This window comes from Thamnophis elegans, chromosome 1 (genome assembly GCF_009769535.1).
Source record: "Thamnophis elegans isolate rThaEle1 chromosome 1, rThaEle1.pri, whole genome shotgun sequence".
Lineage (NCBI taxonomy): Eukaryota > Metazoa > Chordata > Lepidosauria > Squamata > Colubridae > Thamnophis > Thamnophis elegans.
Window position 1 is genome coordinate 37,337,175 of NC_045541.1, and position 14,514 is coordinate 37,351,688.

Genomic DNA, 14,514 nt, shown 5'->3' on the forward strand with positions numbered 1-14,514 from the left:
CATAATTGCTGGATACTCTTTTGCATCCTTCAGGTCTTATACAAAGAGGGACTGGGAAAAGGTACCCCTATACCTGTCACTCCTGAGATAGAGAGAATCAAACGCAATCAAGAACACATTAGCTCGGTATTCAGCAGAAGAGAAATTATATTTAAATATTTAAAAAATAAGTTGTGTGAATGATCTGTGCTTTCTAACTGTTGGCGTCTCAATTTTACCCTTAAAACAAGGTTCTGACCTTTGGAATTCCTTCTTCAACCTAAATCTTCTACTCCTGCTACTACTGTTACTACTACTAAGAATTGATTCATTGCATTTATTTTTCAGCAAACCCAATGTTTTCACCTTCTTTTCAGCTTTTCTATCTTTCTTATCCTACTAGAACATTTTCTTGTGTGGGTGTTGATTAAAGGTCTCTGTTACGGATGACCCTGAAATCAACAGCTAGCAAGCTTCCCTGGAAGTTGGTGTGATCCAAGTATTAACACCATAAGTTATTAACATCTTTTGATGAATATTGCTGTTTTGTAATTACTAGATTACCTTTTTTTATATCCTGTAGGTGTTGTACAAAGATGACATAGGGAAAGGAACTCCTACCCCTGTCACTCCAGAGATGGAGAGAGTCAAACGCAACCAAGAACATATTAGCTCGGTATTTAAAAGAAAGAGGCAAAGGAATGAATGGTTTAAAATAATATTAAATGTGTTAAAGCTTTGTGTTTTCTAACGTAACTATAGCTCTCATTTCTGCCTCTTGGCCTAAACCATTTACCTTTTGAACTCTTTCTGCAACTTAACTTTAACATATTCCCAGAAAAATTTGAGTTACTACTTTCTTCCGCAGAGTGTTTGATTGGCTGTCTATCAGTTTTCTTATCTTACTAGCTTGTTTTCTGTTTGGTTGTTGACTGAAGGTCTCTGTTCTGACACAAATCAACAGTTTCTATACTGAACGCTGGTGTGTTCCTGGCATTAACATTGTAAACTCTTGAAATATCATTTTGGTTGTTGCTATTCTATGGTGACTGGACACCCGTTTTTTACCTTGTAGGTTTTGTACAAAGAGGGATTGGGGAAAGGTACCCCGATACCTATCACTCCTGACATGGAGAGAGCGAAGCGCAATCAAGAGTTCATTAGCTCGGTACTTTAAAAACAAAAATATTTTTGATATAATAAAATATAACATGCTAACAAAACTTCAGAAATGTTGCCTTTGTATCTAAAAATATCCTTGAAGTAAAATACTGATATATTCATCACTTACCTTCTACTCATAAGATACCTCTGATATTAATATTAATATTCCACCATCAGATTTTGAAGAATTTTCATAATCTAGCAACGATGTCAATAGGACTCTATCCAGATATTTCTACATGCTATGATTTCTGGTCCAAATAACTTGGTCTTGAGAAGAGGTTTATGCCAGTAATTGTTTTGTAAAAGGCAGAATAATTCACGAACAATTATATACAGTAATCTTAAAATATAAGCTATCCCTTTTGGGGATTGTGGAAGGCCGAGTCATACAAACACATGATTAACATTTCTATATGCCCCTCAGCTGCTGATCATATAAAATTGCACAGCAGAGAAAACACAACATAATCAGAGTTTTGTTCTGGAACTGATGAAATGAAATGCGGGAATGAGATCTTGTTGATAACAAGATTTAGGAAAAACGATCCTGCTTTCCTGAGGGCAAAGAGGCAGCACAGCTTGAAAGGTTTGCTCAGCAGGAAGAGGGTCAAGATGTCTCCTCCCTAGTTTTTCTTAGAGTATATCTGTAGTTATGCAAATACTTGCTTTAGTCTAGAATGTTTTTGTCCATAGGTGAAGACAGAAGGTGTCTCTATATAGAAGAATAGAGGAAACCATTCAGAAGTACAGTATATACTCGAGTATAGGCCGACCCGAATATAAGCCGAGGCACCTAATTTCACCACAAAAACTGGAAAAGTTATTGACTCGAGTATAAGCCTAGGGTGGGAAATGCAGCAGCTACCGATAAATTTCAAAAATAAAAATAGATACCAATAATGCCATTGCCCATTGAATAACATATACAGCCTGCCTGTGCCCATTAAATATACAGTAGCCATTGTAAAAATTTGCTCTGCATAACAAATTATTATCACACAATACCGGTGTATTCAATCAAATACTTCACTCACCTCATGATGCTGATGTCCCGCTGTGATGATGATGTCCCGCCTCCTATGACACACGGCACAGTGATTCCTATCATTGGATCACTGTACCAGAGGAGGTGGGACATCGCTATGTGGCTGCTTGCCATAACAAGGAGTTGGTGGGACATCGTTGCAGAGCGGCAGGAGGGGGAGGAAGGGGAATCGTAAGATAGCCCTGCATTACATTAGAACGTGAGGAGGGGGGATGGTGCGGTGCACGCTGCGCGGCAAACTGACACAGAGGGAGGGGAAACTCAGGGGCGCTGGGCCATTCACGAGCGTCACCCAGCGGCATGGCCCCGCCCCTTTTTCTCCTCCATTTCGGGCAAATTTTTCACTGACTCGAGTATAAGCCGAGGCGGCTTTTTTCAGCTCAAAAAGTGGGCTGAAAAACTAGGCTTATACTTGAGTATATACAGTATCTCCACATGTTATTTTTGATTCTTGGAGCCTGACAGTAATGATGGATTTCAGTGTATTCTTCTTTAGCAGGGTTATTGTTCATGCTCTTGAATTTTTTTAGCATGGTGTAGTGAGGTTTGCAGAGAATCCAATCATATCCAATCTAAAAATAAATAGAACCTTAATGTACCAATAGAAGAGAATCTATGTAGATCAAGATTATATTGTGGAGTCCTTGGTGGTTTCTGAGCTTGGTTGCTTGTTTGCTCACGTTTCATTACCCAACTAGTTAACATCATCAGTGCTAGTGGGTGTGGTGTTTGCTCTCTGTTTATATACCATAGCTTGCCCTGCCAGTGTTGGTGGGGGTATGGTTTTTTGCTTGGTAATACACTGGCAGGGCAAGCTATGGTATATAAACAGAGAGCAAACTAGCATTGATGATGTTATTTAGTCGAATAATGAGACATCTGCAAGCAAGACATCCAACTCACAGAGCACCAAGGACTCCATAGTACCTTAATATCGGTAGGAGTAAGATGTGATCAGAAGTATGTACAGGAGTGAGAATGAAAATATCTATGAATTTGTATAGAGAACTGTACACTCTGTCTTTAGTCCATTCCCTATGAGAAAAACATCTCAAGGTAACTTCTTGTTCCATGGTTTTCACTGAGCAAGCAATTGATAGGAAACAGAAATTATTTGATTACTATTTTGTTAGTAAGATAACTAATATTGGACCATTATTTTAACCATAAAGACTTCATTGAAAAGAACCATTGCACAATGTAATGGATCTTGCTAACTGGATAGAATCCTTATATTTAAAATAATATTTTCTGTATTAATCATCTCACCTTCTTAATTTTTCCTTCTAAATGCTGCTACTTGGATGTTGCCTTTATTAATTTCCACCACAATATACTACAATTTCTCTTTCTGATTTCTCATAGAATATTTGTTCATATATTGCAGAGATCCCTCTAACAAATAAGTGAGGTTTGATTGAAGCACCTCTTTGTCTTGCGTTCATATGGCAGTTTTATTAAATGTCTTTGATTTCATAAGAATCTAAAACCATGTTAACTGATCAATGAAGTATGTGTTTTCCTAACTTGTGTGAAATAGAGAAAAAAATAACCATATCTCAAATGACATTTCATTTTTATCAAGTTTACCTTGGACATCATGAAGTTTTTATCATTTTTATATTTTTATTTGTATTCTTTTTTGGAAAAGCCTTGAAGTACTTTTTTGGAGGGCAAAAGAAATAAAAGCTAGATATTTTATTTGAATTATATTTTTATTATTCTTTTTGTGACTTTTTTGTGATTGTGTGATTTTTGGATACTTTTTACAATCTTCAGGTTCTCTACAAAGAAAATTTGGGGCAAGCAACCCCAACACCAGTTACTCCTGAGATGGAAAGAGCCAAACGCAATCAAGAAAACATTAGCTTGGTATTGGGGAAAAAAAGAAGTAACTTAAAATAACAAATTTGATCAATCTTGTCCTGCATATAATATAGCTCAATCCTACTCATTTTATATATTTTTAAACACAACACTCCTTTTATTGTCATTTTTGTTCTTATTCTTGTTTTTCCCCCCCACCCTGTAACTTTTTAACCAATTTGTTTCCTGGGTGATGTTTCTATCCATGTAGTGATTACACTCTTACTTCATAGTAATCCAATTTAACAAAATCATTCACGAACAAGCATCTAATCTTTGATTTTTGAACACTTTATTGTATGCTGTATAGGTTATGTACAAAGAGAGCCTGGGAAAAGGAACCCCAACTTCTATCACTCCAGAGATGGAGAGGGCCAAACGCAATCAAGAAAACATCAGCTCGGTATTTTCAAGAACAACCAATTTATATTTTATATACTTTATATATACTTATTGTTTACACTTATATATACATTATTTCTGTAATGTTCAAAATATTTCCAGACTAATAACTGCATTAGCATTATAACTTTATCTTGGCATTTAAAAACTAATATGTTATCTAAGCATACGATCTTATTTTTAATTGTGTCACATTTCTATCTAAGTATGGCTTAAGGATTTTTAAATTGCCACTGTCTTCAGTAAACAGTTTGACTTTTTTTTTAAAAAAAAAAGATAAATAGCCTTTATATTATTCATGTTATATGGATCAAAATATTTGCATTTTAGACTTTTTTTAAAAAAACCAAGCCTGCATTAATCTAAATGTAAGTTTTACGATTTCCTCAGATTGCCATGAAGCAGTTCTTTAGAAATATTTTTAACCATTTTATGTCTGATAATGTAAGACCTAAAAAGAAGGTAGTCAACACACATACAATTGTAGATGTCAAGGTACACATGTCTTTTCTGTAAATGCACAAAGGCATTTGAGCCACATGGAGATGATGGTGGAGCTACTTCAAGCTCTGACATTGGCTTCCTGTGGCTTTTATCATTCTCAGAAGTCCAATCCTGGACTTCATGATTTGCTCTCCCCTTTTGGGCCTTATGAATACTAATCACAGAGTTAGGTTCTATCTGCTATAAAGTCTCTCTTCCTTACATTTGTTCACTGTGTGGGTGCAAGTGAGATCACCCTTGTCTTGAGTGTATCACTTGTGCTTCAGGTTTGCATGGAAAATGTTTGCACCAAGTACTTTTTGGGCCTGCCAAATCATGATAGAAGCATCATTGCCTCTGGAGCAACCAAAATCTAAAGCTGGCACTTTTTCTTGGAATGGTGCTTTGAGTGCCTGACATTAAGACAGGCTGTTGTATTGTACCATATTGGAAATAGACCACATTTATAAGCAGAACATCTTAGAACCGTGATGACGAACCTATGGCATGCATGCCTGAAGTGGCACGCGGAGACATGTCACGTGCGGCGTCACCCGTTCTTCTTCCAGGTTTCTGGAGCGCATTGGCATGTGATGATCAGTTTGCCTTTGTGCATGTGGCAGTGCCTGAAATTGGAAGAGCTGGTCTTTTCCAGCGTGAGCATGCGCACTGGCCAGTTGATCAGCGCTTGCAGATGCGCGGCAGTAATCGGAAGACTTGCTGGCTGGCCCACATGTGCCAGAAACCAGAAGTACATTTTCCAGTGCTCACATGCCCCCTGGGCAGTCCCTCTTCCTGGTTGCGGTGTAAATAAGCATGCACACGAGTGCAAAATTCTCCTTTTTCGGTACTCGGTGTCACGCGGGCATGCACGTGCTTCCTTTTCGGCACTCAGTGCCGAAAAGATTCACCATCACTGTCTTAGAACCTTCTATTAGCCATGCAGAAAAAACAACGAAGAGACAATGCAAAACAGTTGTCTGTGTTCTATTGCTGTTGTTTTTGAAACAATCCTTCAGGTTGAGTAGGTTAAAAGATTATATAAACAGATTTCTTTAAAAAAAAATAATATTACATGCCCAATAACTTTTTAAGATCAAGAGTTAGTAAAGAATAAATGTTTCTAGTAAGCCCCTAAACTTGTTTGCATGTTTGGCACTTCTTGTTTCCTTACAACTTCTAAATGAAGCATCTCTTAAAAATCTGTTCACTAATGGCTGGGGGCATTGATTCAAACTTTTTAATGTTGTCAGATCCTCTATTCGGATAGCTTCCGGAAGCAAGTACAAGGTAAAGCACCTTTTATCCTGGATACCCCTGAAATGAGGCGTGTTCGGGAGACACAACGGCACATTTCCACAGTGAGTACTGCTTTATATGAAAATCAAGAAACAGCCAAGTAAACTGTCAACAGTAACATATTTTAAGATACAGCAGTTCAAATGTAACATCCAAAGCAAAAACTAAAATCTTCTTATGGAGTTTGGACAACGTAGGGTATAAAGTTTTCATAATTTCAGTGGGTAAGCAGATATTAACCACTTACTTAAGATAGCTTTCCCCAATCTGATGCCTTTCAAGCAAAAATTCTATGGATGCCTTATTTAATCAGCAAAATTAATTATTGGGGAAATAATTCCTAGTTTTTAGAGGCTGAAAATTATGAGTGTTGCACTCCACTACTAACTCTTACCAGGTAAGCTATCACAAATATGACTATCTGGAATGGATTTGTATTTTGTTTTTAAAAAATTCCAGGTGAAATACCATGAAGACTTTGAAAAGACCAAAGGTAGTTTCACACCTGTTGTCACAGATCCCATAACAGAACGTGTAAAGAAGAATATGCAAGACTTCAGTGACATTAACTATAGGGGCATTCAGAGAAGAGTTGTAGAAATGGAGCAGAAACGAATAGGTCAGGATCAAGAAGTGAATAACCTAACAGGTATATCTTATATTGTATGGATTTTCCTAAATGAAGCATACAAAACTATAATGCATTGTGTCAAGATATGCGGCAGAGAATTAATTTTACCGAATATGGTTTTTTTTTAAGTTGATTTATCTTTACCTGTACTAAACTTTACACTATGTCTAAACCAAATCTGCTTGTAAAATCCATTCTTCATAGCATACAGACATTATTCTGCACATCAGCAAATTTATATTGAAGTCAGAGTTTATAATGAAGTCGTCTATTGAATTAATGGGTCTATTCCAGATTCAATTGTTTGGAAAGTATCTTAGATCATCTAACCATAATTGTTTGTCTGTTATGTTTAGCTTTGTTGTTTCTGAGTCAAGCCACATTTCAAGCATTGCTACTGTGTTTCCTGGAAAATAAGACAGGGGCTTATTTTCTTTTGACTCCCGGAATAAGTGCTTGGCCTTATTTTCGGGGAGGTCTTATTATTTTTGAGGTGCAGGAGGTGGCGACCAGGTCACCTCATGGCTGCTGCTATGTTGCAATATTTTCAGGGAGGGCTTATTTTCAGGGGAGGGGTTATTTTTTGGGGGGGTATTTTAGTGCATACGCTCAAACATCTGATTGGGTTTATTATTATTATTATTATTTATTATCTTAAATTTTGACTGATTGCAAAGTCAAACTGAAATAACACAAAACACCATCCCACTCTCACCCTACATTTCTGCAGGCCTTCGGGTATGGCGAACCAATCCTGGATCAGTCTTTGACTATGACCCAGCAGAAGATAACATTCAGTCGAGAAGCTTACACTTGCTGGCAGGTATGTTGTGCTGTGTGTGAAATTGTGAACACGGTAGCGATGGAAAATAATATTTGAGCTTCATTATGGATGAAACACAAGGTAGCAGCTTATGGTTTTAGCTCTCTCAAATGCAGTTTTATTTTGTTAGGAGTTTAACATATCTTACTTTCCCACTAAGTAACAAACCACAGTGTCCTCCCTCACTATTATTTCTTCACCTCTGACTCCTAGTTCAAGCCCAGCGACGTAGCCGAGAGCATTCACGTTCCGCCAGTGCAGTCAGTCTCAGTGGCGGGGATGAAAAATCTGAGCATTCAGAGGCTGCTGATCAACATTTGTCGTATTACAGCAATGGAGGCTACTTTCCTACAACTGCCACAGGTAAAAACATAAATAATTCCCCATCCAATATATATGAGGGAGCCACTAATACAGTGATGGCGAACCTATGACACGCGTGTCAGTGCTGACACGCGTAGCCATTTGAGGTGACACGCACAGGATTTCATGCGATTCATCCTCGGCTCCTGCACGGCCGCCGAGGATGAAAGAATCTGTGCTGGAGGAACGGGGGGGGGGGGCGGGACGTGTGATCTCCCCCGCCCACACTCACTTACTGTATCACCGCCGCCCCTTTCTGAGCACAGGGGCTGCTGGTAAGGCGTGCGTGCCGTGCGCACACACGTCATCAGCGCGGCGAGGGAGGACCCGCAGGAGAGGAGCGCGGGAACAGTGCGCGCCTCTCTCCAGTCAGGCCGGCACAGAGAGTCTACTCCTGGGACTGTCGGTTATGACCGGACCACAGCAGGGAACAGCGGAGTGCCAACGGGAACTGTGAGCGCCATTAGCAGCAACTATTGGGGTGCCATGGACTTGTAATTACCCACAATAATTGAGATAAGTGAGGGGGAGGTTGTGTTAGCTTGTTAGGCTAGTTAACCCCTAATTGGCTATCTATAATTCTATCTGCTGTCACTGGCCCACTGATGGAGCACCCAAAAAATAAAAAACAAAGGTTAAGTAAAGGGAGTGGTGGTGGCAGTGGCCGACCCTTTCAAGAGACATGGAGCGAGATTTATGCCATTATAGAAAAAAATGGCAGATCATTTTGCGTTCTATGTACTGAAACGGTAGTAAGCAGAACGTGGAATATAAATAGACATTTTGAAACTAATCATTCCCAGCTCTTGGAAAAAAGTGAGGATGAAAGGAGGGAATACATTTCCAGGAAGCTACACCTTTATAAGAGCCAATCTAACTCCATCCTTAAATTTATGAAAGGCTCTACAAATTTAAACTCTGCAAGTTTGAGCATTGCTCACTCCATAGCTCAGCATGCAAAAGCGCTTAACAAAGAAGTTACTAAGCAGGTATGTTAAATAATTTGTTTTTGGTTTATTAAATACAATTATATATTGCAATTATACATTTTTGTAGTTTAAACTATAAATTGAGCAAAATTATGTTTTTGTCGAAGTGACACACAACGCGAGTTATGCTCGATTTTTTGCCGATTTTTGACACACCACGCCAAAAAGGTTGCCCATCACTGCACTAATAGCTGGAAGTAGCTGATGGAGTAAGAAATCCCCATTCTAGCCAACGCTTTAGTTCTAGTTTCAATACAGTTTTAAAATGTGATGAAGCGTGATGAAGTGTTGTGAAGGTTGGACTAGAAGACTTACAAGGTTTCTTCCAGCTCTATTCTGATCAATCAATTGATTAATGTTTTAATATTTTAATTATTCTTCTACTTGTTTTATAAACTTGTAAACTGCTCAGAGTCACCTTACAGAGGAAATTGGTGCAATAATTTGTGTGTGTATGAAAATTTAACAAATAAAAACTAATAGAAACTAAAAAAGAATGAAAAAGAAAAAAGGGAGATTTTTTTAAAAAGCTAAAAGTGCAGAAAGGAAAAAAGAAATATAGAAACAAGAAAATAGTATAAAGAAAAAGTATAAAGAAATGGCTTCCAATCTTTTTTCACAATAGTTATATTTTAACTTCTCTGTCAAAGTTACCTCATGACTCTCTTCTTTTTATAACCTATCCTATTTAATCATCAAAAGCTTACATCATAAATTATTTTTTTCTTTTGGCTTCCATTTGCTTACTCTCCTCATAAGCCAATTGTTTAGAATTTAATCAGCTTCCCTGAAGTTTGATAGAAAGACCAGAAGAGCATTGTTAGAGCCAAATTTCAGATTTATTTTATGTGTTAAAAAAATGACAGAAAAGATAACACTAGGTGCTATACCAGCCACACATTATTTTTGATACCTATGTAAGGGTTGCTTATAACATGATAACACCTTCTTGGGAATGCAACATTTGTTGTTAGTTGCGAAGTTGTGTCCGACCCATTGGGACCCCATGGACAATGTTCCTCCAGGCTTTCCTGTCTCTACCATCCTCTGGGGTCCATTTAAGCTTATGCCTACTGCTTCAGTGACTCCATCCAGCCATCTCATTCTCTGTCGTCCTCTTCTTCTTTTGCCCTCAATCTTTCCCAGCATTAGGCTCTTCTCCAGTGAGTCCTTCCTTCTTATTAGGTGGCCAAAGTATTTAAGTTTCAACTGCCAAAATTTATTTAATGTTCAATACCAGAGTGATTCTTTTCAATCAGGAAAAAGTACTGAAACATAGCAACACCTTTGTATGCCAAAAAGAAGAAACAAATAGTACCATCTCTGTGAGCAGGCATTCTTTTACATTTTTTTTTACAAAAAAATGTTTTAACAATACATACATCAGTGCTATATTAATGCATACCTCAACCTCTAACCAAATTTGAAAAAAACATACCCAGTGTTCAAGCACCATTTAACCATGTATTTTGAAAACACACTGGGGTATTTTTTTGCTTTGCTTCTTCTGATATATTTCAACTTTATTTCCTTCATTAGTAGATTACAAACATGCCAAAACTGTAGAGCTGCCACAACAAAGATCATCTTCTGTTGCGACCCAACAAACTACAGTATCTTCCATACCCTCTCATCCATCTACTCCAGGGGTAAGCAAATCTATCTGACAAAAAGTATGTATAAAAATGGTGTTTTCTGCAGGCAGACGGTATGTCTGAATTGAGCCTGTGTACAGGTGATTCCACCACAAGCCAATGACCTCATCAAAATGGTGCAACCTGATTCATGACATCAAGCTTTGCTCCATACATGCTTACATATAAGGTCAGGATGGCAAACTCTTGACGGCAAACTGTAATGGAGAAGAAACTTGGATTATGTTGTTACATTTTATCATTAACTTTATCATTAACCCAATGGAAGGGTTGCCATTTCTTGAGAGAAAAAGAGAATCTTTCTATGTCTGAATGGATGGTCATCTTTGGGATGAATATTTATTCACTTGAGGGATTGAGGTATATTATTAATGTGTTTGGGATGGAGGTCTTTACATTCAAAGTGTTAGGTAAGCTCCCCGTTGGGAGAGCGAGTGCGTTCAGAGAAGCATTGTGAGAGTGTGTTGGAGAACATATAAACCAGCATACAGAGAAACTGCAGTTTAAATAGGCTTTTACTTTCATGGAAATAGAGGTATCAGAGTCCATCAAACAGTCCAAGTCATACACGGTTAAGACAGTCAGTCATCAACATCTTTCAGTTAAAGGATAATCCAAATAATATAGTCCATAATCATACAAACAATCCAGTACACAAAGTTTGCTAGCAGTTGCAAAGCTTACAGTAGCTCACGCTGATCACTATATGGCACTTCTAACAGCCAGCTTCCAAACACTCAGATCAGATCAGCATCTAAAGTGATTCTGGCTCCATCTTATGGCTGATTGAGGAAACAGCAACCAATCACATTTACAGCATGATTTAAAGAAACAGGTACAGCGTTGTTACATGATTTATATATTGCCAACCCAACCGTTAGATTATATTCCTAACACAAAGTTTCACGGAAGTGTTGAATTGATTGTTCCCTGTACTGTTGTGTTTATGTTAGTAACATTTGGGTATTATTTTTCTCCCTAATATGACCACAATAGAAGACTTATCGTGCTATGTATGACTACATAGCAGCAGATGCTGATGAAGTCTCTTTCAAAGATGGTGATGCAATTGTCAATGTCCAAGCCATCGATGAAGGATGGATGTATGGGACTGTGCAAAGAACAGGCAAAACAGGCATGCTTCCAGCCAACTATGTAGAAGCAGTTTAAACGGAGACTCTCATTGACATGGACAATAAGAAGGCCCTTTATGCCACATCAGTTCAGTACAATTCATAACAGTCACCCAAAATGCCTTATTTTCTCTCTCGTGATACATGTGAAGAATTGTCTGGCATCTAAAACTTTCAGGAAACATTAGCCATCCTAGTTTGACTAGGTGCTTAAAAGAGAATTTGGGGTACCCGAAATGCAGTACATCATCCCTCTTTTAATCCGTCTGAATTTACACAATTCAGTTTACTTTCATGAATCATTGAATTGTATTGGTTTACGTGGTTTTTCTTCTCAAGAGATGCAGTGATCACACACAATAGTCTAAATTCATCCAAATGTATCCATGTCTGTTCTAGTATACAACACCTGAAACTAGTTAGAAGTGGAAAGCCTCTCTTCTGCTCTACTTAGAAAATGCTGATTTGATGCATGCATTTTTAATCTGCGTATTCTTGGGTCGCAGTGCTGTTAATTTCCTCTTTAAATTAGTGGCTAATAAATGTCATGTTTCCGCAAATCTATTATGTGCTCTGTTTCTTCATTTTATGTACTTATTTGCTTCTCAGAGTTCTTGCTGGTGTCACTACAAGAGTACAATAAAATTATCCACAGCAGTGATAAAACATCCATAATATTAATACTAAAAAAAATCAAAATGCAAATTGATTTGAAAACTATTTGATGCTAACATGTAACCCATAAACTTGAGAGTGTCCACCAATCAATCTCTAGAAGCTTGCCAAAGCAACCCCATCTTTAACATATTCTAAAAATCTATTTATATAGGGAGAAAGTCTAGTACCCAAGGGGTATCTCATAGCATGAGCCATTACAGAAACATCAATACTTCCCCTTTATGTCATTAAACTAGGGAACCAACAATATTATCCACATGTACATATCAAGCAGGAAATGTCTGGCTGGAGATTATCCAATAAATACCGTTGTCCAAATCATATATGGCTTTGTAAGGCTTTAAATTGCAGCCAGAAGCTGTGAGTGACCAATGCAGGGCCTGCCTTACAAGTTAAGTATAATCTTTATTGTCATTGTACTTAAATACAATGAAATTGGTTATAAAGTATAATCTATTTCTGACAGCTAATATCTGGAGGCCACTCCAGTTTGTACCTATTGTAGCTTTCAAAAGGAGATTAAAAGCAGATCCATGTACATGGGATACTTTGCTCTTGTGAGATCTTCCATTCTAGATACATCTTGGAAGGCTTGGTCAGTAGAGCTTTTACCCAGCCAGCCCTGCATGTGATAGACCTGCCCATTAGCAGTGCTTCTCTATGACTCGAACAGTGAGGAGGTTGAGGAAGAGCTTGGGTCAGTTCTGGAGCCTGGGGTAGGCTCTGATTGATGTTCAGCATCGGACATAGAGATAGGACTGTCCAACATTTCCCAGCCACTAGCGAGGCAGTTGCCTTGGGAGGCTGAGATGAGTGAGGAGAAAGAACAGCTGGGGCCTTTTCAGATGGAAGTATGCTCAGAAGCAAATAATGGGAAGCAAAGCAAACGTGAACGCTGAATTGGCCCCTCCCTGGCTGGGGAATAAATAGAAGGGAGTGGCTGTCATAGGAGACAACAGTTCATATTTCTGGAGATTTTGCTCATTGTGTTTCGTGCAACTAAGGCTGCTTGCCAGAACTTAATTTGCAGCCTTTGTCTGGGAGCTCACAGCCTTGCAATTATATTAAGGAATTGATAAGGCCTGCTGCTGCAGTTAACTCCTTGCAGGACCTTTATCTGGACTTTCGGTGGGTGAATGCAATTAATTCATAAGAGGTAAATAAAGAGGGTTTTTTAGTGACAAGGGGTCCATTTCTTGTTTATGCTAAGGCTGGGTCAGAACACACTCAGACCCCAAAAGCCTCCAGATAACAGACAAGACTTTGTACTTAGCTCAGGACATATTGCAGTTGGGTATCACCCAGGGGTGGGTTCCTACCAGTTCTAACCTCTTCTACAGAAGATGTTCCACAAATCTACAGTCCCATTTAGAACCGGTTCCAGCTCCCTCCCTCTACCCGTCCGCACATCAAGATGAAGAACGAGAGGAGGGATCCTGGGAGTTGAAGTCCAGAAGTCTTAAAGCTGTCAAGTTTTAACACCCCTGGGTTTTTTTTCTAAAGGATTAGGGGTGCAAGGATCTTGTAACTTAACAGCTTTAAGACTTGTGTGCTTCAAATGCCAGTTTCTGAGCCAACATTTTGGTTTCTAAGCAAGAGCGTTGTTAAGTGAGTTTCACATTTTACAAGTTGGCCATGTCCACCCAGTCACATGGCCAGCAAGCCACTTCCACAAAGCAGGCCACACCTACATAAGAGGTTCTAAAAAAATTTGAAACCCACCACTGGTATCACCAGTATAATATTGCACCTTGAAACAGTGGGTGCAATACTTCTAGGAGACTGGAAGCATGTTTTCCCATTTACACAATTTTATTAAAAGCTATAAGCTTTAGGAGCTGAATCTCCTTTCATCAGATGCAAAACTAAACTGATACTGGATTAAAACTGGGTTGGTGATGAAGACAGGTTGGTTATCCAGATGCAGGCAACACAGGAGACAATTAGAAATAACTTCTCCATTAACCATTGTAATGTGTTAAAATTCATTGTTTTAACCTT

The 14,514-nt window shown here is 38.4% G+C and overlaps 1 protein-coding gene across 1 annotated transcript in view; it reads left to right on the top strand.

Moving 5' to 3' along the window:
• The window catches only part of NEB (nebulin), a 227,111-nt gene extending 214,727 nt beyond the window's left edge, over positions 1-12,384 (top strand). Inside the window, 11 exon segments of the mRNA XM_032222196.1 lie at positions 34-126; positions 563-655; positions 1,055-1,147; positions 3,971-4,063; positions 4,368-4,460; positions 6,196-6,303; positions 6,701-6,890; positions 7,603-7,695; positions 7,909-8,058; positions 10,590-10,696; positions 11,699-12,384. Coding sequence (XP_032078087.1) covers positions 34-126; positions 563-655; positions 1,055-1,147; positions 3,971-4,063; positions 4,368-4,460; positions 6,196-6,303; positions 6,701-6,890; positions 7,603-7,695; positions 7,909-8,058; positions 10,590-10,696; positions 11,699-11,872 — 1,287 coding nt within the window. The 3' untranslated portion in view covers positions 11,873-12,384.
• Positions 12,385-14,514: the final 2,130 nt, after the last annotated feature.